Genomic DNA, 21,992 nt, shown 5'->3' with positions numbered 1-21,992 from the left:
TTTGAGGAAGAGATGCACACAAGCAGATCTCACTTGGCATGGTGCTGATCTGCATGAATTTCAGTTACCACGGCTCAGTTAAATACCATCAGTCCCTCAACACACTGTTCAAATTCCAGCTACCACAGTAAGTTTGATGAGAGCAATTGCATAAGTACAAACTTGGCTGCTGGCTTTTCTTCAGTTCACAAACCACTATGTAACTAACAGATGCTCTTTATGATCAGTAATTAATTACATGACTTCTTTCAAAGTCTATAGTGATTGATCACTGGGACTCTGTTACTCAGTGTACGCACGGACTGCAAAGCATGTAGCTGTGTTTTCTCCTTGTCTCCCAGTGATATACCCAAATGGCAGTTTATAAAAAAGAATTATCGCCAAAGGGAATGGACAACAGAGATGAAAGTGCAATGGAGAAATGAAAAGTGATGAGGCTGGAAGTGAAAGGCAAATACAATGTAAGTGGAGTTACAGAAGAAACAGCTGACCGTGGGGATGTTGACACTGATACTGTTAGATTCTGGGTATGCAGCAGGAGGAACTTAATGAAAGCAAACTTACCACATAAATGAGGGAAGTGGTGGTGAGGAAAAGGGTGAAAATGTCCCAGAGGCAGTGACACCAGCAAATACTTCAACTTAAAGGAACTTTGTAAAGATTTCACAACAGTGAGAGCACAAGGGAGGCTGATACAAACTTAGAAAAGAGTCTGATGATTCACACAGGCAGAGGAAAGATGCTCGCTCTATATTGTAAATTACGCAACAAGAAGAAGGTAAACACTGTTCAAACTGCTCTTGATACGTTTTCACAAATAAATAAAATACTTTCATTCTCAATGTTTCTCATGATTCAAGTGAAAGTACACTAAATCAATATTAGTTTTTCTATTTTTTAATTTTCCTCTACATTTAAAACTGACACTAAGAGAGTTTCTAATGTTTGGGAAAAAATTTTAAAGGTCACACACAGCACAATCATTATTAGTTCCATTGAGTATTGAGGTCATTTTCCATGGTTTCAGTTTGCAGGGTCATTCTTACGGTCCTGCACTACCGTGCAAAGTGAGCACTGCCGTGTTTAGTATGTCAGATGGTAGTAAGTGCTAAGGAACCAGACCAATCAGGTCAAGAGGAATTGGAATGGCAGGTGAGAGAGAGGAACTGATATTTCAATTAAGGTGGTTTATGGAAGTTGACTTTACTGAAGTAACTTTTGAGCAGAATCTTGAAAGAAGCAGAGAGTGAACCAAGAGGGGATGTTGGCAGAAAGCAGAGGAGTGACATTCGCAAACAATTTCTGTGGTTGAAACAGGAAATCCAGTTAGAGACTATAGCGATGGTGCAGGAAGAGATGATGGTGGCTGGGACCAGGGAGTAGCGGTGGGTGAGACATGTGCAGATTATGGATCTATCTCAGTGGTGTGCAGGGGAAGGCTTGGACAGGCTCATGGGGACTGATGGTTACATCTTTAGGACTTTCACAAACTGTTTGTTAAACTGCTGGCAGCTTCAATTGGCCTCATTGGCAGTGTTTACACCACAGAAATTGGCAAGCACTAGAAATCAAGACTTTTTTTCTTTTGGAGAATCAATCGTTTAACATTTGCCATCTCACCACTACACATAAGCATGTTGAAGGTAGAATTGAAGATGGGATGTGGATAAAGAGAAATCAAAGATGACTCCATGGCATTTGGACTGACAGCATGTGGACCATGAGCAACAGGGCTGGGAAGGATGCAAGAGGATGGAAGAATTTAGAGTTTACATCACAGAGAGACGAGGGAAATGTTCTTTCTGGATTTGAGGAGTAGGATGTTTAGGCAACAGGGAAGGAAAATAGTTTTTCTTCTCAAAGTCAGGATCTGGTAGGGGGCTGGCCAGGTTGCACAGTGGTTAAATTCTCACACTCCACTTCGGGGACCTGGGGTTCACAGGTTCGGATCCTGGGCTTGGACCTATCCACTGCTCATCAGCGATCCACATACAAATAAAGGAAGATGGGCACAGATGATAGCTCAGGGACAAACTACCTCAGGAAAAAAAGAATCAAGAAGGATGTTCATTTGACCTCAAGAGACAGTAGAAAACCTCAACAAGGCTGGAGAATGAGGGGTAGGCAGGGATCTAGAAGATAGAATAACTCTTGATGCACGGACATGAGTGTGTAGTTCATGGCCAAGTCCCAAGGCGAGGGATGAGAGACATCCTGCTATGTGTAGATTTGACTTGTTTCTCACATTCCAGGAAGATGAGGAGTCAGTCCACAGAGCTAGTTGCCATGGCCCACGCTCAGGACCATATATGAAGACCCAACTCTGGGGGCATCTAGGACTGTGAGAACAAGCAGCAGGAGAGTGTGAGCAGGCAGGTCTCCAGGGAGGGGAGGCATCTGGAGCAGTCTTGGAAGGTTCTAGTCATCTTCTTTTCTTAGGCTGGGCTCTTCAGGGAAGAAAAGAAGCAACAGAGATTGAAGGCGGCAGGTATCACCAAAGGAAGGTAGGAGCTGTGGGAGAATGGCTACATTTAGTTATCTGCTCGATATTCAGTAAATGCTCTCTGTGTGCCTCCTATGTCCCCGGGGCTGTTCTCCTACTGGGATGCCTGTTGTGACAGGACAGGCCATGAGACATGATTCTGCCACCTCAGCTTTCCTCCCCAAGTCCTGGTCTCCCTTCCCTGTCCCTTCCACTCTGTCACTCAGAGGGTGACAGAGTGTTTTACAAGGGAACCGCCCACTCAGCTGCCTGTCATGCACACTTCATCTGCCCACTTCCTCCACAGAACCCCAAGACTCTGGGGAGACCCTTTGAAAACCCTAATCCAGCCCACCTCTTGCAGGACCCCACAAGGTTCCTGGGATTGAGAAACTCTTAGAGGATCCACGATAATCCTGAGTGTTGAGGGAGAGGTGTCCCCTGACCCTGTGTGACCTGTGGGCTGGCCCCTCTTGCTGACCTTCCCCTTTATGGAACAGACCTTGTCCTGCCCTCCCTGCCCCACAACTTACAGTCAGGCCCTCCGCTTCCTGTGGATGTAGATGGCAGAGACCACGATGGCCAGCAGCACCGTTATGCCTAGGAGGAGGACAACCAGAGGGCCAGTAGACAGCTCTAGGCCTGGAAAGCAAGGGACAAGAGGGGCAATTAGAGGAGCCACACAGGAGTCATTCCCAGGCCTCCACTGACTCCATCTGGGGACACCTAAGCCATCAGCATTCTGAAGCTTTTGAACCTGTGTCCTGCCCTGCAGAAATCAGGGTTCAGAGGTTCCTGATTCTCACTCACCCCCTTCTCAGGTTGCCTGGGTTGTTCCTTTTAAGGCAAGGGTGGAGAGAACTTGTCCTCAGTGACTCGTTAATTGTGGCACCTGGTTTACTTACTTGATCTTCATACTTCTATGGAGCAGGTATTATCTTCATTCTGATGAGGAAACTGAGGCTCAGAGAGTTTAGGAAGGGTCACAAGATTAGTGGGATTCACACCTAGGGAAATCCACTAGTGTTGTCCTATAGAATGACCCAGACAACTCATCTTTTGGACCAAGACAAGTCCAGTCTCTCAGGGTTATAAGAATGAATGTCTACACAGAATGTGAGTAGAGGGAGGACAGATTTCACAGTGGGTGAGAGAGCTACAAGGCTGCCCTCGTTCATACCAGGGCGAGGGTGGATGACCCCATGTTCTCAGGAGCTGAGGGAGCCCTCAGGTCTAGGAAATGGGGTCTCATGGTTGGGAGGGGCTTCAAACACCATACAGCCCTCTTTGACCCCACTGAGCACGGCAGCTGAAATTTTTCTGTTAGACACGGAATCTGGGGAAGCAAATTTTTGAGTTCTTGTATTTACAATGAGCAGTTTTACTTTGAAATAAGAAAGGTATTAAAATAATTTTTTCAAATAAAATTCTGCTTAAGGAAGGAGAGGAGACGTCACCCTCTTTTGCTCCTGGGGCTGTTGGAGGATGACAGTGCTTACTGACCGGCTCTCTGGGATGTTCTCTCAGGTGAAGGGAGCTGCACTGCCCAAGTTTGCACCTCCTTCTGGAGGGCAGCTCGCATCAGAAAGACTGGCTGAACTGGAGTATAGAGGCTCGGCCCTCTTCTCTCCATTGAGAACAGCTCTGAAAGACCCCCTGGCTGTACAGCTCTGTGAGACCGCTGAGTCTTTGTTGTGCCTGCTTTGTGGGTCAACAGCTCCCTCTCCCAGGCCTGCTCCTTCGCAAATGCATGTTGATCCTGGCAGCACTCCACAATAAGCTTCTACATTCTCATCTCCTTTTCAGAGTCCGCTTCCCAGAGGACTGACCTAGGGGAGTTAATCTGGGAGTGCTCTGGAAAGTAAACTCTAGACGCAGATTTGGAGCTGGATCACTGGGCTGGCCAAGAGGACCCCAGCACTGTCAGGAAATGGAGCAGAGGGAGGCCTGGGCTTCCCCTCATGGTGCAAGTGTTCAAAGTTCACCAGTTGTGAACTGGGTGGGTATGACCAGAGGTAGGGAATACTTTGGGTCAAGCATTTGAAATTCAGTTGGGAAATGGTCATTATAAGGACTGTAGAATTGCATGGCTGTTGCTGGGGCATCAGTCCTTTGGAGAAAGACAAGGAAAATTAGAGAGATTAATCCCCTGTTAAAGGTTAAGTGTGAGAGCCAGAGGACTTCCTGGCAGCACTGCAGAGTCTTATCTCCTAGAGCCAGAGGGCAGAGGAAGAGGAGGATTGGGCCCAGGACATGATTATATTAGCAGAGCTGCAGAGGAGGTTGAATTCTCAACTTCACTGGGACTGCTCTGCCAGAATAGGGCCCTGATGGGAAAGGACAGACCCTGAGATGTGGGACAGGCACATATTGGACAAAGCACTCAGGAATCTTAGGTGACTTCTGCGCGCAGAGGACAATGCCCGCAGCACAGCTCCTTGTCTCCAAAACAGCCTCTCCAACCACAGGAAAACATAGAGGGAAAAGTACATTCTACATAAAACTGGATCTCAGTATCACTTGAAGAGAAAATCCTAGAACTACAAAATAACTGTGAGTTAATGAGAAATATCACCAAACCCTAGTGCACAATTGCTCAGTAGGCTGCCATCCCAGCCTCACCCAGCCACCAGGAAAAGCGACAGGGCAGCTAGCAGAGGAGCCTCAGAGTTATTGGGAAATCCCACCGCCAATATTAAATCTACCTTAAATTTGAAAATGTTGGAAATGTGTCCTCCAGGTTAGAGCACAGATCATAGGAAATGGTTTCAAAGTTTACCTGATTGAAGGGTTCTTTCTCACAGAATCCTCAGAATCTGTGAATATGTTACTTACATGATAAAAGGCATAGTCTTGGTGATTAAGTCAAGGATCTCAAGATGGAGACACCATCCTGGGTTATCGAGTGGAGCCAGTGTGATCACAAACATCCTCATAAGAGAAAGAGGGAGGCAGGAGAGTCGGAGAAGGAGATGTGAAGACAGAGTCAGAGGTCAGAGTGAGGGGTGCCCTTACCGAGGAATGTCGGCCTCCTTTAGGAGCTGGAAAAGGGGAGGACAGTGAGTCTCCCCTGGAGCCTCCAGAAGGAGCGCAGCCGTGAGCCCATTTTAGACTCCTGACCTCTGGAACCGTAAGGTCGTAAATTCATGCTCTTTAAAGCCACTAAAACTGTGGTGATTTGTTACAGCAGCAATAGGATCCTAATACAAGGAGGCTGGGACATATAAAGGACAGATGTGACTAAAGGGCTAGGCTCAATTTAAAGTGCATAACTTCTAGGGCAAAAAGGCAAAAAGAGAAGGGAAAAGTACTGTTTGGGAGTTGAGTAGCAAAGAAAAGAAGGAAATGGGGGGAGGGAAATTTAAGGTTCTGAAAGAGAAAGAGAACCAGAAAACCTCAGAGGTCTCAGAACCTTTCTCCCACTGTCAAAACCAACCAACCCAAACTCCATTGACACACCTGGGTTATGCTGTGCTGAGAGAAGAGAGAGCCATTAAGCTAGAAATATTGTAAAACACCCAAATACCATAAAAATGGACACAAAGATGTGCATCCTCACATCAGACCCATTGCACCCAGGACTGCAGTGGCTGGAGCCCTCAGACACCTGGGGAAGCCTGGGCATCCTGCAGCAGCAGGGTCACAGGAGAATCTTGCACTTTGCTCCAGCCCCCAACCTAGACAATCCAAAAACCATGTCCAGCCTCAGTACACTAGCAAGCCTTTCGTTCAGGCACACTGACAGCATCTGGAAGTAACAGCCCTTGTCTGAGCCCTTGCGAAGATGAACACTAAGGAGCAAACCCAGCTGGTCCAGACAGGATGGTGAAGACCCATCTCTCCCTGATCTCCCTGCTGACCCCACAAACGACATGAGGTACCAGCACAGGAGGACTCTGGAAGGGGGACGAGGAAGCAGACTGGATGGGCCCCTGAGGACTGGAGGGAGAACACAGTCCCTGGGGGTCTAATCCCCACTCCCAACTGCCCAGCACAGGAGGAGACCAGGATGGCATTAGACAAAGGAGGAGTGTAAAATCAGTCATCACATTCCTGCCTCAAGAAATGAGAAAAGGAGGAACAAAATGAACCCAAAGCAGGAGGAAGCAAATAGCAAAGAGAAGAGAAGAAAAATCAATGAAATTGAAAACAGAGAAGCAGTAGAAAAAATTCCTGAAATGAAAAGCAGCTTCTTTGAAAGTATCTATAAAATTGAAAAACTTTTAGCAGGACTGATGATAAAAAAAAAAAAGGAAAAGTGACACATTTCCAGCATCAGGAATGAAAGAGGAGGCATCGCTACGGACCCCGCAGACATCAGAAGGATAATGAGGGGAGACTGTGAGCAAGCCTACAGGCAGATGTGACAACCAGAGAAAACGGACCAAGTTCCTCAAAGAGCACAGCCTACCACAATGCACTCAACATGAAGTGAATAATTTGAATCGCCCTAAACATCAAGGAAACTAAATTCATAAATTAAAAACTCATGAAAAAGAATTCTCAAGACCCTGACAATTTCACAGGAATATTCTACCAAGCATTTATAGATGAAATGCTTTCATTAAACTTATAGATGAAATTAAACCAAGTTTGGTGCAAAAAAAACAGCTATAAAAGATATTTGGGAAAATGTGAGCATATGCTCCATCTTAGATGATATTAGGGAATTATTGTCAATTTTATGAAGTGTGTGACGGTATTTGTTTTGTAGAAAAACCAGTCTCCTTAATGATATGACCACACAATAGTGGGTCCACTTGCACGCAGTTGTGCATAAATGACAAGTTATTAGTGGACACAGTTATGCAACTCTGTCGTCTTTTGTGTTAAGGGAGATTGTCTTCCTTTCCCTATCTTTACTCTTCTTTCAGGCAGGGTCATGGACACTCGGTGCCCCAGAGTTGACCCAGCAGATGAGGACAACACCCTAGAGCAGATGGAAGGAATGTGGCCCATTGAAAGGGCTTCTGGAGTAAAGACTCCTGGAAACCTGACCTGACTCCCTCTTGACATTACCTGAGACAGAAATAGGACATAGTCTGTTCATAGAAAGGGGAACTCTGTAGGTCTTTGGACAATGCCCAGCTGAGGGCATTGGTCTCTTATTAGCACATATTTCCTGCACAGGCTGGTGGTCCCTGTTCTCAGGGACTCAGATTTACCTTGATTAGGTTAGCCCAATCTCCTGGTTTAACAGCAAAAAGTCTTCAACATCATCCCCCACCTTGGTCCCTGAGCCTCTTCTGTAAAACTCCAGATGCCCAGGGTGGTTGAAGCGGGAAAAGAGATCACAGATGAACTGGCATCTGCATATAGTAAACGTGCAGTGAGTGGTTGTGATTATTACTGGTACATTATCAGAAATCAGGGGACAATGGAGGCCGGTGGTGTGACCAGTCAGGGTCGACCAGATGCCTGGTACAGACTCAAACCTCATGTCCTCAAGACTCTGCTTTCCAGAATTTCACAGAGTAGTAAGTGCAGAAAGCTGCTGGGGGGATATTACTAATGTGGATGGAAAAATTTAGGATGGAATAAAGACTAGGCAGAAGTTAGAAAGAAGAAGGAGGAGGGAGGCAGGCTGACATGGATGGTGACGTCATCATTGTCAGGTGAAGAAAGCAGGAGGCAGGATGCTATGAACAGGATAAGCTCCCTCCCTCCCTTCTTTCTTTACTGTGTGTTTATGTCAAACATCTATAAAAATATGCACCAAAGTCTTACCAGTGCTGACTCTTGGAGGGTGGTATTTAGGGGAGGGGAGCTCAGTTCCAAATGGGACTTTATATTTATAGACTTCTAGATTATTCTATAATAAGCAATAATTGCTACTTTTAACATTTAAAGAAACCCAAAATTTAAAAAGAGCCACGTCAGTTGGAGTGGAGGGCTCACCAGGGGTTCCACCTGTGTCCTGCTCCTTTTGGTGGGCAGAGGCCTTCAGCGTATGCTGTTTGCTGATCGCCGGCTGTCCGTCACGCTCCACCTGGCAGGTGAGCACCACATCCTCCCTGTGGGTAGATGAGTTCACCAGCAGCCAGCTTGTCCAGTTAAACGTCCCATCCTTGTTCTCTATGAGGGTTGAGGCTGTTTCTGTTCGGGTCACGTTTCCATTCTCCAACCAGGTCAGCTTTAGGCGCGGAGGGTAGAACTTGTTCGCCTGGCAGGTGACGTTCACCAGGTTCCCTGCCATGGGGTGTTGGGAAACCTCCAAGGTGGGCGGAACTGAAACAGCACAGGGCAGAAGCTCTGACCTTATGTAACAGACAGATCACAGAGGAGGGTTCCATAACTGACCTGCCAGTACAGATGGGAATCACACAGGACAGTGCCAGGCATGCAGCAGGTGCTCAAACGGTGAAGGTACACTCTGCATATGAATGAATCACTAAGCACAGTGCCAGGCACACAGTAGGTGCTCAGGGGCTAGTAGCTCCCGTTAGGGTTACAATGAGTGAAATCAATAAGCACAGCCCTTGGCATGCAGTAGGAGATTATAACGGTAGCGAAACATATAAAATCACCAAGCACATAGGGGCTGGGCTTAGAGTAGGTGCTCAGTAATTGCAGATGTTATTGGGAAAGTAGATGACATCACCTAGCACAGAGCTTGGCACACGGCAGGGGTCCACCTGGCAGACACCACTAATACATGAGTGAGTGACCAGCATATCCAGGTGCCTGGTGACTGGGAAGGACTGTCAGGAATTGGAATCAAGGCAATTCAGGCCTGGAGGAAACAGCAGCGGGAGGAGCTGGCTTGGGGGCGTGGGGGCAGGTGCGGGCTTGGGCTGGGAGTGAGAGGCGTCTACCTCGGATGGTCTCAGACAAGTTGGCCATCCCACGAAGAGGAGGGACCCCCTGCAGGGTGACGTGGGCCACCTCACAAATGACCTAGGAGCAAACATCCCCCAGGGCCAGCAGCACGTGTGCTGTGCTGGAGATGCTGCAGGACACGCTGTCTCCTTCTGGGTCCACATTGGTCTGGGAGATTGGGAGCTCATTGCCATTTTTGAACCATTTCAGGGTGATGTTTCTGGGGGAGAAGCCGTGGGACTCGCAGGTGAAGCTCCCTGTCTGCTTGGGTGGGGCCCTCGCCGTGGGGCCTGAAAGCACGGTGGGGGGAGTGAGGGGAAGGTGGGTAGAGCATTTGGCTACAAAAGGAGCATTTGTAAACAATAAACATAACTGTGACTGTATCACTGATCATAAGTGTGTGACACTGGTAAGAAACTTCACAGGCATTACTTTTCACTCCTCCTATTAGTGCTGGGAGGGCGGGTCATCCTCATCTTACAGAGGAGGAAAATAGGCTCCAGAGGTGGACTCTGATTAAGGGGCAGGGGCATGGAATTCCAGGCCTGAGTTCATGGTCCACCTCTTGCTGTGCCAGGTGGATTCCCACCAATCTGGGCACAGGAACACAATTACTAGTGGGTCTCACTCTGTATTAACTGTTGCTGGCTGGCCTCCCCTGGAAACCTTACTCACTTCAGAGAAAGCGTTTACAGGAGTAAATGCATGTGAGCAGTGGCACAGCGGGACCACCATGAAACCTGGAACCAGGCTGGCAGGTGGATGAGAGGAGTGGCTGGGGCACATCCCAGCTCCTCCTCTGTGAGATGGGGCAGCTGGCATTTCTCCTTGCCGGCTTACAGTGAGGGTTAAATCAGGCAGTGGAAGCATTTTTGCTTTCAGTAAAACAGAAGATGCTTCACAAAAATAAACAAACATAGATGTATCTTTAACCTAGACTTAATTCATATCCAGAGCTCTCCCTGCAGGTTTTTATGAATTTACTCCATAGTTTTCTTTCTTTCTACAATTGATCCAGCAGGGTCCAACTGTGCCAATGCCTAAATTTGAAAGAGTAGGGGTGAAAGGATGTTTTTCTGAATCTGGATTCTCCTTTCGTGACAGTTTTGGGTTGATAACAAAGATCACCAAAGCTGAGAAAGCCAAAGGCGGTTAATCTCTTAATTGTTGTTAAGTCAGAAGAGACACAGACACAGGCCTATGGAGCAGTGTCCTGAAACACACACAATTCAGTGAGACAAAAGTGAGGGCAGCCTCTCCCTGTAAACGGGTCCTATAGAGTGTCTCCAAACTGTCAATTATTACCCAACACCTTCTGCAAGAGTCACAAATATTTGCCTTTGTGAAGAATAAACTTGCTCCCTAAAACTTGTTAAACATTTTGAGGACATATTAAGGAGCTGTCACTTGAATAAGTCAAATCATAAAAACACCGGCAACCCTGATGCCCCAAGACAGATGAGATGCTGTGATCCATCACCTTTTGTGGAGAGCATCTTGGGAGGCTGAGCCTGCCTGATCCCTCTGGGCCCCTCAGCTCCTTAATCCACTCGCCAGCCCCTTGAGGGAGGCCCGACTATGGTCCCATTTATGGGATGACGCTCAGAGAGGAACAGGGCTGGCCGAGGGCGCACAGCAGGTAAAGGGCAGAGCGCATCTCACCACACACACGGCTGATTCATTTTAGCGTCTCTGTTTTTCATCCTGAGCCTCAGTGTCTGTTTCTCTACAAAGTGGATCAAAACACCACCCTAGAGATGGGGGAGGATGTGTGTAAAACCCAGAGCCTGGTATATAGTAGGTGCTTAATAAATAGCACCTGTGATTGTTATCATACGATGTGGTCATGTCTGGTTCTGAAATAACCTACTAGTTTTAGGTAAAACAAAAGCTTTGCGAAAACACCAAGAAAAGTCTTGCACCCTGCTCGTGCAGCTGCCATAAAAAGCTCAGTAGAAACCCCCGATATATGATTCTCTCCCTCTTTCTTTAGTGATCCCCTCAGGAAACAAATTTGGCGAACTGGCTTTCAAAACACACAGGCAATCACAGGCGTTTCCTGCAGATCAGCTCTTTACAGAAAACTGAGCATCTGAAAGGCTGGAGGACCGATTTCCGCAGGGCCGTCTTGGTGGGTGGAGGCAGGGGACGCTGCGAACTGAGCAGGAGTGTTTGCAGGGATCCCAGCCTGTGAGACACGTGTGTTTAGAGATGGGAAGGTTTCCCCAGCGATGAAGATCGGATTTGAACGGGGTGTCTGGGCTGCCCGTCCTCGGGGTGGAGAGGGCAGGAAGCTGCTCTCAGCCCCAGGAGCGCCTGGGAGGGGTCCTGACACTCCACTCGGCCTTATGTTCTTGGGCTCCGAAGAGCTGTCAGGGGCACCTGCTATTCTGAGGCACCCACAGCCCAGAAGCTGCTCTCGCAGCCCCTGCGGCAGGGGGAGCCACTGTTGTCAGGGGAAGAAATACAGCTTTTCCTCTGTGACCTCAGAGAACATCTAGCTCAGGGCTTCTCTGCCCTGGCTGTGCGTCGGAAAACTCTGAACTAGTTACAAACTTCAGCTGCCCAGGCCCATGTCTGATCAACTAAGGCAGAATTTTCAGGGTGGAGCAGGAGCTGGGGATGTTTGTCAACATTTCCCAGGTTTTTCTAATGAGCAGCCAAGGTTGAAAGGCACCCAACCCCAACCCCCAAACCCTGTTTGTTCTTGAGACCTAGAGAGGAAAGTGATCCTCCAAGGTCCCACGGCTTCACACATCACAGGTCACACTGATGGAACATTACTACACACCAGGCACTGCTCTGAGCACCATGAGTATTCCTCCTTCAGCCTGGCTGCTCTGTCAGGTCGGTACCATCAGTGACAGATGAGGACACTCAGGCCCAATATGGGGAGTGATACGTCAGAGGTCACAGAGCTGGGAACTGGCAGAGCTGAGATGTGAGCCCAAGCAGTGAACTCTGCCCACGCTCTCAAGCATTGCACACTGATGCTCAGTGACACCCGACACCACCACATCGCGGGCTTTCTAGAAGTCTTCTCCAAAGCTCACAGACCCCTGGATGGTGGCTGTGATTACCCCACTTCACAGCTGGGGAGACTGAGGACTCAGGGAAGCTCACTCGTCCAAGAACACACAGTTTTTGGGTGAGAACACCCATCGCTCACTGAGGGTCTGGTTTCTCTCCAGGCTCCTGTATCACTCATCGCATCCTGCAGAGGCTGTGTGATCATCCACCTTCTACAGGGGAGGACACTGAGGCCCAGCAGAGGGCACTAGGTCCCAACCTTGACGTCATGCCTCTATTTGGGGGTGATGCTCTGTGCTGGCTGATTTACACAGAGCGCCTCAGATCCTTTCAACTCTCCTAACAGGAATCCAGGATTATCCCCATTTTACAGTTGGGGAAACTGAGGCTGAGAGAAATGAAGGGACTGTCTCCTCCCCCTACTGCATCCCAGGGGGAATCTCCTGTGAACCCCAAGTTTTCATGTCCATCACAGGGCAAGTGCCCACCTCCCTGAGCCCCCATGCTGACCCTCCCTCTCCCTCTGGGATTCCTGACTTCAAGCATTTACAGGGAGGAGTCCCTTCAGAATGCCCAGGCCGGTGACCCTGCAGCAATAAAGGGAGGACATGGGCTCCTGACAGCTGGTCTAGATCATGAACTCTTGCTCTCGCAGGGCCCCCGCACCCCTAGGAACTGCCTCCTCCTCGTCCTCAGTCTGCAGAGTCAGGAACGGGCTGCACAGTGTTGCTGGGAGTGCGGGCCCCTCTCTGCTTGTCCACACTGCCCTTCCCAGAGCTGCTCCTGCAGGCTGCTCAGTGAAGGAGCAACATCACCACACTGGGGGAGACTCCTGAATGCTGTGACACCTGCTGAGCCCGGTGTTTTAGGAACAGGCTCAGCCCATCATGAGACACCTGCAGGATCTGTCTGACCTGGGGTTGGAAAGCTAACCCGCCTCCCCAACAGGGCTTTAAAAAAAAAATGTGTACAGCTGAAGAACAGAGCAATGCGAGATTTTGAGGAGAGGGTTGGAGCTTTCTCCACACTGTGACAAGCACAACGGGGTGCTGCAGAGCAGGGCTGTGAGTCAGGCTGCTGGGAGTTCAGCCTTGGCTCCCCTGCCTGCCCAGGTCAGGTCCCCTCTCTGAGCCTCAGTGTCCTCCTCTGTTAAAGAGCTACAGCTGGCCCCTCCCTCACAGCACTGGTTGTAAGAGTAAGTGCTGTGATGGAGACACAGGTGTGGCCCACTGCTGCTCCCTGTCCCCTCTGCCTCCCTCCTTTCTCATCCAGGGCATCATCAGGGCAGCGGCTTGGGGAAGAGGAGTGAGCCCTCTACTAGGAGGCAGCAGGTCTGAGTGGCGGTGCAGCCACTTACTAGCTGGGATCATCTAGGGAAGGGAGACAGCTTTGGGAACTTCAGCAATATCTGCAACGTCAGGATAAAGCCAACTTCCCTGTCTATATCTGGGGTTTTGGGAATAGGAGGGAAATTTTTCAAGACCCAAACAAATTAAAATACACCCTCTGACCTACAATTCCCCCTCCAGTGGCATCTCCTACCTGAATAGGTGGTGCATGGACAAGGTTATCCCCTGCAGGGCTGTTTTAATAGCCAAGGTTGGGAACAACTTATATCCATGGACAGAAGACTAAAACACAATGGATGCGATCTCCACACAAGGGAGTGTTATGCAGCTGTTGAAACACTGGGCAGCTCTGGGTGCTGGTATGGAATGCTTGACCGGGGATGCCGTGGCTGAAGTTTCAGAGAGGTTCCTAATTAACTCGGGCCTCAGGTCTGAATGAGGGGCGTTCTGAACCTTTGTGAAACTGATGGAAAGGAGAAGACTGGCTCCCTGTTCTGCTGTTTGCTACAAGGACTTTTTATTCACGCCTACTACGCACCAGGCTCTTTGAAGGAAAGAGTGTCCAGCGATGGGCAAGATGGAAAGATGGAGTCTGCCTGAATCAGATCAGCTTCTGGAAAGATCCTTTCATTCACTGGAAATGTGACCATGGGCTAAGTCCTCCATCACCTCTTGGCCTGAGGCTCCCCATCTCTACATGGAGGTTGGGCTGGATGGGTCTAAACGCCCTTCCTGCACTGACATTCTGGAATTCAGGATCCTGGGCCTCTGGCAGAAACCCTAGATGAGCATCTTTGCTGCCTCAGCAAGGAAGCCCTAAGTCACTCACATGGGGAACCTGTTCCCTGGGTGAGGGACATTCTGAGACGACCCAGCTCTGCCCAGAGCCTTCAGTGACTGTGTGAGTTGGTCCCTGAATCATGAGTGTTTTATGGACAGACACACAGCAGACACCCAACGTGTGCATCTCCTCCAGCCAGGCTGTCAGAATAAAGAGTGAGTCTGTGCCTCTTAGGGATTCTTAGTGTGATATTTCTGAAGATGAAATGAAGAATCATACGTTCTCCCCTCCGTGCCCTGCGAGGATTTCTCCTCACAGAAAGGGAAGAGAACGTGAGCTTCTTGGGCAAAAAGTCTCCACTTGCTGTGTCCGCTGCTGCTTCCCCAGCACCCAGAGCACAGCCTGGCACACAGTAGGTGCTCAGTAAGTGCTGAGTAAAGGGAGACTCAGCCACACTGAGGGGCACTCTCTGGAGCCAGGGCGAGGTCTGTTCTTGTGACTGGGCGGTTCACTCAGACTTTCAGTTCCCTAGTCCCTGGATCCAAAGGGCTGGACAGGATTGGAAAAGGCAAGAGCTGTGGAGCCAGGCAGATGGTGGTTCCAGACTCTTCCTGCATTTACCAGCTTTGGGGCCTTGAGCAACTCGCACGACCTCTCCAGGCCTCAAGTTCCCTGATCTATAGAAGAGGGTGAAATCAGATCATGAGTATAGACACCCACTGCCACGCCTGATTCTTGTTGTTACTCAAAGAATGGAGGGCGTTGTTTTTGACATGTTGTCACACACCAGGGGACAAAGGAGGCCCACTCTGTACTCACCACTCACGGTGAGCTGGGTGCCTGGTCCAGACTTAAAATCCTTGTCAAGTTTCCCCTTCTGGAACTTCACACAATAGTAGATACCAGTGTCTGCTGGGGTGATGTTTCTGATGCGGATGGAAAAGTTCCTGTTGTTTTTCTTTGTGTGGTCTGAAACAGTTGTCACTCGGGGGAAGGGGCCTCCTTTGAAATTGTAGATTAACTTCCGGCCTGGCCCTTTCCCCCTGAACCACTGGACGGGCCCCTCGGGGTTCAGGGAGGTCATAGTGCAGCGCAGAGTGGCCGTCTCTCCAGCTGCGACCGACACTGACTTGTCAGGCTGATTCACCTGCAGCTCCTCACCTGCTGCTCCTGGGGGGAAACAAACATTATTTATTCATCCTTTCGTGATCCTGCAGTTTTCTCAAGTGTTTTTCATTAACAGCTCTCCCTGACTGAGTGCACACCGTGAGCCAGCCTTGAGCTCAGCACATTGCATGGACACCACGTGTAACCCTCATAACAAGGCTAGAGGTGAGACTACCACAAATGAGTAACCAAGGCACAGAGAGGTTAAGTAACATGGTAGAGAGTGGGTGTGAGTGCCTGAGCCCTCTCTGGGGCTCTCAAGCTTCACCAAATACTTTCGGCTGTCCACATTCTTTTTCTTTTAAGATTTTATTTTTCCTTTTTCTCCCAAAGCCCCCCGGTACATAGTGGTGTAGTTATAGCCGTGGGTCCTTCTAGTTATGGCATGTGTGATGCTGCACTAGCGTGGCCTGATGAGCCGTGCCATGTCTGCGCCCAGGATTTGGACCAGCGAAACCCTGGGCCGCTGAAGCAGAGCGTGCAAGCCCAACCAGTTGGCCACAGGGCCGGTCTGTCTATTTTTTTTTAAAGATTTAACAGGCTGTCCACTTTTTTGCCTCACAGCATGTTGCATTTCTGGGCCTTTGCATTGAGTGGGATCATGAGACTTTCTAACTAATTAATTAATTATATTTTATTTTTAATTAATTTTTTTTGAGGAATATTAGCCCAGAGCTATCATCCGCCGCCAATCCTCCTCTTTTTGCTGAGGAAGATTGGCCCTAGCTGACATCTGTGCTCATCTTCCTCTGCTTTATGTGTGGGACACCTGTCATAGAATGGCTTGATGAGCGGTGCAAGGTCCATACCCAGGATCCGAACTGCTGAATCTCAGGCTGATGAAGCGGAGCATGTGAATTTAATAACGCCACCGGGCCAGTCCCTCATGAGACTATTTTAGACCATTGAATTACAAGCAAAAGTGATGAAGAAATTTTGTGGGATAAGCATTCAACTGCAAGAACCTCTTTGCATCAACTTCCCTCTTATGCAGAGGTCCACATGCTCATGATGCCTCTGCTCCATCAGCCTGGATCATTGATTGAGTGATGAGCAGAGCTCCCAACACACAATGAACAGGTGGTTTAATTAAGAAGTAAAACATTGTTTCAAGTTCCTGGGATTTTTTAATCCATAACATAATCATTTTATATTAGTTCCCTAATCCTGCTGTGTAACCAATTACCCAAAACTTAGTAGCTTAAAACAACAGAAATTTATCATCTTATACTTTTGGAGGTCGAAGTCCACAAATTGGGGTTACAGGGCTGAAATCAAGGTGTCAGCCAAACTGCATCTCTTCTGGAGCTTCTCTTCCTTGTGCTTCCAAATTCTAGAGGCTGCCCACGTTCCATGCATCATGGTTCCCATCTTCCTGCCACTCCAGCCTCTTCCTTCCATTGTCACTTGTTCTTCTCTACCTTTGACTTTCCTCCCTCCTTCTTATGAGAACCCTTGTGATCCAATTGGGCCAACTTTGAAAATCTAGGATAATCTCCCCATATCAAGAGTCTTAACTTAATCACTTCTGCAAAATGCCACACAAAGTAAAAATATTCACAGATTCTGGGTATTATGAAATGGAGCACTTTGGGGGGCCACTGTTTTGTCCACCACACAGATTTCTGCTGACTATTTCAGAAAACAGTTTCCATAACAAAAACCTATGTAAATGGCATTGACACACAGGTTGAATGACAAGGCAACATATTGGAATCTGATAGAAGGGTAATTCAAGCAGTGCACTGATGAAACAGTAACTAAAATAAAACTAGAAATCAATAAGAGAAGGAGAACTGGAATATTCACAAATACGAAGAAATCAAACAACCCACTCTTAAAGAAAATCCATAGCCAAAGAAGAAATCACAAGGAAAGTAGAGAATACCTTGGGACAGATGAAAACAAAACCACAACGTGCCAAAACTTATGAGATGCATTGAAAGCAGTGCTAGAGGGAAACTGATAGCTGTAGAGGATACATTAAAGAAGAAGAAAGACCATAAATCAATAGTTCAACTATATAGCTTAAGAAATTAGAAAAAGACGAGCAAAATCAACTCAGAGCTAGTGAAAGGAAGGAAAAAACAAGGGTTAGTGCAGAGCCTGATAAAATATGAATAACAGCAGAGAAAATTAATTCACCAATGCACTACAGGCTCCTAGATCAGCTCCTGGCACATAGTAGGGACCCAGGAAATGTTTGTATGATGTGTGAACTGCCCAATGTGACACCTGCCTCAAACCCTGAAGTCTATCTTAAGTGGGTGATCTCTATGGAAACTTTGTCAGATTCTGAGTTTCCCATGGGGGTGACTTCATGAAAAACAGAAGGAAATTGCATATACGCAAGACGCAGAAAGGCCAGGGGGAGAAAACGACAAACCCGCTTTCCCACAGCACCTTTCCCCACAGCCAGTGGCAGAAGCTGCAGAAATCTCATGGGATGGAGGTGGGGTAATGGTTAAATCTGCGAGCTCTGGATCAGTTGCCTGAGTTCAGATCATGGCTCCACCATTGACCCTTGAGCGACCCTGAACTCTCTGTGCTCCTGTTTTCTCATCTGTAAGGTAGAGGGGACCATAGAATCTACCTTGGATATAATGATCTCATGAGGTAACAGCTGTAGGCGTTTCCAACAGCGTCTGGACATGGGGAGAGTACAGGAAACTGAAAAGTGATTACTCATTAGATTCCTGAGGGATGGAGTCTTCAGCTGACATTAGATGATATGGATATGGACATGGATATAATTTAGACACAGATCAGATAGGCAGGAGTCTCTGTATCTCTGTCCTCCTCTCTCCCCCTCCCCTCTCTCCAGCATGGAATAGAGACTCCAAGATAGTAACGCATGAGTTTGCTTCTCTGAGGAGTTTGGGGAGCATAAGGATAAATTTAGAGAAGCAGGTGGGATGTTGGCTGAGACAGAAAGTTAAATGTCTGTTCAATGTGCATTGCATGTAGACTGAAAATGATATGAAGAAAGCAATAAGGAAAGTCTTCTCGAAAATCCCGTGTGTGTGTACAATTCCTCACACTCACTCATATACACACAGACACACATGAATACATGCGTTCACAAATAGACACAAAAGTGTGGCCTAGCATGCTGGCAGAGAAGATTGTTTTGAGGATTAAATTAACTTATAATTCATATCAAAAGCTCGGTAAAAACAATTGGCACAGAGGAATCACCCAACACATGATTAACACAGGGCTGTGAGCACACACAGCACAACTGGACTCTGCTGACCTCACAGTGCCATGATGCTGATGACTATGATTCTGTTAGCTCCTCTGTGCTTTCTGATTTCTCTACAGTTAGCGTGGTCTGAGAAGCTGAGCAACATAACAGGGTTAAAGGAAAGAACTGTGGACCCGGTTGACCCGTCCTTGAATCCGGGCTGCTCCACGGCCTTAACGCACACAGTTCTCCTTGCTGCTGTTTGAAGCATCATCTGTTTTGACGCCTCTGGCAACCAGCTGCAGCTGATGGATCCACAGAGAAAACACTCAGATCCCTGATTTCCTGCTCTCAGATGACGCCCAGTCCTGGTCCTCCCGTGGTAGCTCTGGGTGGTGTATCCGGGTTTACCTGGAGGCCCTAAAAGCCCAGGGGCAGAGGGAGGGGATTCTACCCCAAGGAATGCTCACCTGTGAGTCCCAGCAGCAGAGTCAGCAGCAGGCAAGGAGGAGGGCGGTGGATCCGGGAGGCAGGGCCGGGCATCTTGGAGGCCTGAGGAGCTGCTCTGTCACAGTGTGTGTGCTGGGGAGAACCCTGACTTCTGTGCTCTGTGGAGGTGAGAGATGGCCCACCTCCCGTGACATGAGAGGAAGTGCCTATGATGGCGTGACATGATTGTGGCAGTAACTCACTCTTAGATTCTACACAGTTCCTGCTTCTGGAGTGTGAGATAGGAGTCAGGCAGAGAAGGCGGCTAAAAGATGAGGAGTCACTCATCTTACATTTTCAGAGAGACTAGGACAGGCCTAGAAGAAATAATGCATCCTTCCTTCCTGGGCCTCTCCTCTCTCCACTGGGCCCTTCAACCCATCTTGAGGTCTTCAAGGAGATTCCCCATTTGCGAGTCCCAGGCTAGGAAGGATCTATGGTTACAGGCTGTGTCCCAAACTCCCAAGCCCAAGATCCTAGGATGGGGCCGGTTGTGGGCTCTTTCTGCACCAGCCTCAACTGAGAGCTACTCGGCTGGAGGAAGGAAGAAGGTTTGCCATTTTCTGCTCAGCTTTGGGATGGAACCAGGTCTGTTCCTGAAATGACTCCCTGTTCCAACCCTTTATTGGTGTAACTGGTGAAAGTTAGCCCAAATGCACGGTGCAGTGTGGACCTCAGAACTTGCATGTGCCTGCAGCCAACAGAGGGAGTCCTTTCCTGACTTCTTGCAGGAGAGCAAGTGGGTCACATGACCCAGCAATTAATCTTTCAGGCATTTATCTCAAAGAAATGAAAACTCATGTCCACACAAAAAGCTGTGCACAAATGTTTATAGCAGCTTCTTTGTAATAGAAAACTAGGATCAACTCAAATGTTCAATAATAAGTGAGTAGTTAAATGAACTGTCTTGCATCCGTTACAAAGAAACACGACTCAAAAATAAAAAGGAGTAAATTATTTATATGTGCAACAACTCGTAAGTTTCTCAAAGGCATTATGTTGAGTGAACAAAGTCAATCTCAAAATGTCACATACTGTAAGATTCTACTTATTTAACATTCTTGAAATTATAGAGATAGAGAACAGATTGGCATTTTCCAGAGATCTGGTACGGCGGGGATGGGTGTCACTCTAAAGGGCCAGCACAAGGAGGACCTTGTGGTCATGGAATTGCTCTGCATCCTGAGATGGTGGTGGTCACACAAACACACACATGAGAGGCCCAACCTAAGCAAAAGCTGGGAATGTTACAAGATTCAGCCACAAATAACAATCTCATAGTCATTGTAACATAGACATTGATGAGTAAGTAATCCAAAATTGTAGTATAATTAGATTCGAGTGATGGGGAATAGAAAGTGTGCATGTGTGGTTTGAGGTCAGGAGTAACAGAACATTGTATCCCCACCTTCTATAGTGTGAAGTCAGTAAATAACATCTAAGAGTGAGAAATCAAGAAGTAGCGATATAAGCAGGCTGTATGCAATATGGCAGTAAAATCTAGAATAAACAGTTAAAAGAGTCGAGAATAGTTGCCTCTGGGAGGTGGAAAATGATGGGAGGTCAGGGAGACTCCAGTTTACATATGTAGAACTCATAGAATATTTAACTCTTTTAAACCATGTGCATATGTAACTTTGATAAAGGGAGAAACTAATTTTAGATAATTAGATTAGTGTTCTCAGAGGTTCACAGAAAAAGAATGCTCATACTATTAGAATTAGTAAGAGAGTTTTATAAGATTGATGCTTAAAACTCAATTACAATCCTATACAGTATTCAAAATCCGATGAAAACAGTATAAACACTTTTAAAGATTCCACAAACTAGAAAGCATTATAGATAGCTCTAAGTAGGGACGCATGAGGGGAAACCTGTAAACCTGTGAATCAAAGGTCATAAAGGAGAACCTAAATAAATAGAAGTGTCTGTGAATGGGAATCCTCAATATTAGAAAGATGTCAGTTTGCCTGAATATATATATAAACTCAATGCAATCAAATAGTAATTATGAAAGGGTTTCAGGAAACTTGAGAAAGTGATTAAAAAATGCGTTTGAGTCAAGAATAGCCACAATTGTTTTGAAACCAGAAAAGGTGGGAAGATTTTCCCAAAAGAGGTATCAAAACTTATCACAGGGACCGTCCTGGTGGTATAGTGATTAAGGTCGAAAGCTCCAGTTGCACAGCCCGGGGTTTGCAGGTCCAGATCCTGAGGGCAGACCTACACACCGCTCATCAAGCCACACTCTGGCGGCATCCCACATATAAAATACAGGAAGACCGGTGCAGACGTTAGCTCAGGGACCATCTTTCTCAAGCAAAAAGGGGAAGATTTGCAACAAATGTTATCTCAGTTCCAATATTCCTCACTGAAAGAAAAAAACTTATCATAAAGCTGTTCTAATTATGAGAGTGTAGTTTTGACAGAAAGATAGACAAGAAGCTCAATGGAACAAAGACCTCATAAAGAGAACCACAAATTTATGGAAACTTGATACATGGCAAAGGTGGCCGCGCAGATCACTGATGCTGGGTGATTTACCATTGCGGAGGGAAAAATCACATCCTTACCTCTTATAATCCACAGAGATGCACACACACACAGCTGGAAAGTCTAGCTAGATGCAAGGTATAAATGGAAAGAGCAAACTTGATCAAAAAGTAAAAACTTTTTTTCTCTAACAGA

At 47.4% G+C, this 21,992-nt stretch overlaps 1 protein-coding gene across 1 annotated transcript; it reads right to left on the bottom strand.

Annotated features, from left to right (window-relative positions):
• Nucleotides 1-885: 885 nt before the first annotated feature.
• LOC100053159 (signal-regulatory protein beta-1-like) lies at nucleotides 886-19,405 on the bottom strand. The gene is given in 6 exon segments (XM_070247734.1): nucleotides 886-2,511; nucleotides 3,016-3,124; nucleotides 8,381-8,710; nucleotides 9,298-9,639; nucleotides 15,281-15,631; nucleotides 19,286-19,405. Coding segments are annotated over 5 exon segments (1,203 nt in total). The 5' UTR covers nucleotides 19,359-19,405; the 3' UTR covers nucleotides 886-2,511; nucleotides 3,016-3,017.
• Nucleotides 19,406-21,992: the final 2,587 nt, after the last annotated feature.

This window comes from Equus caballus, chromosome 22 (assembly GCF_041296265.1).
Source record: "Equus caballus isolate H_3958 breed thoroughbred chromosome 22, TB-T2T, whole genome shotgun sequence".
NCBI classification, from domain to species: Eukaryota; Metazoa; Chordata; class Mammalia; order Perissodactyla; family Equidae; genus Equus; species Equus caballus.
The sequence above is the reverse complement of the archived record's forward strand: the minus strand, read 5'-3'. Positions and strand labels throughout refer to the sequence as shown.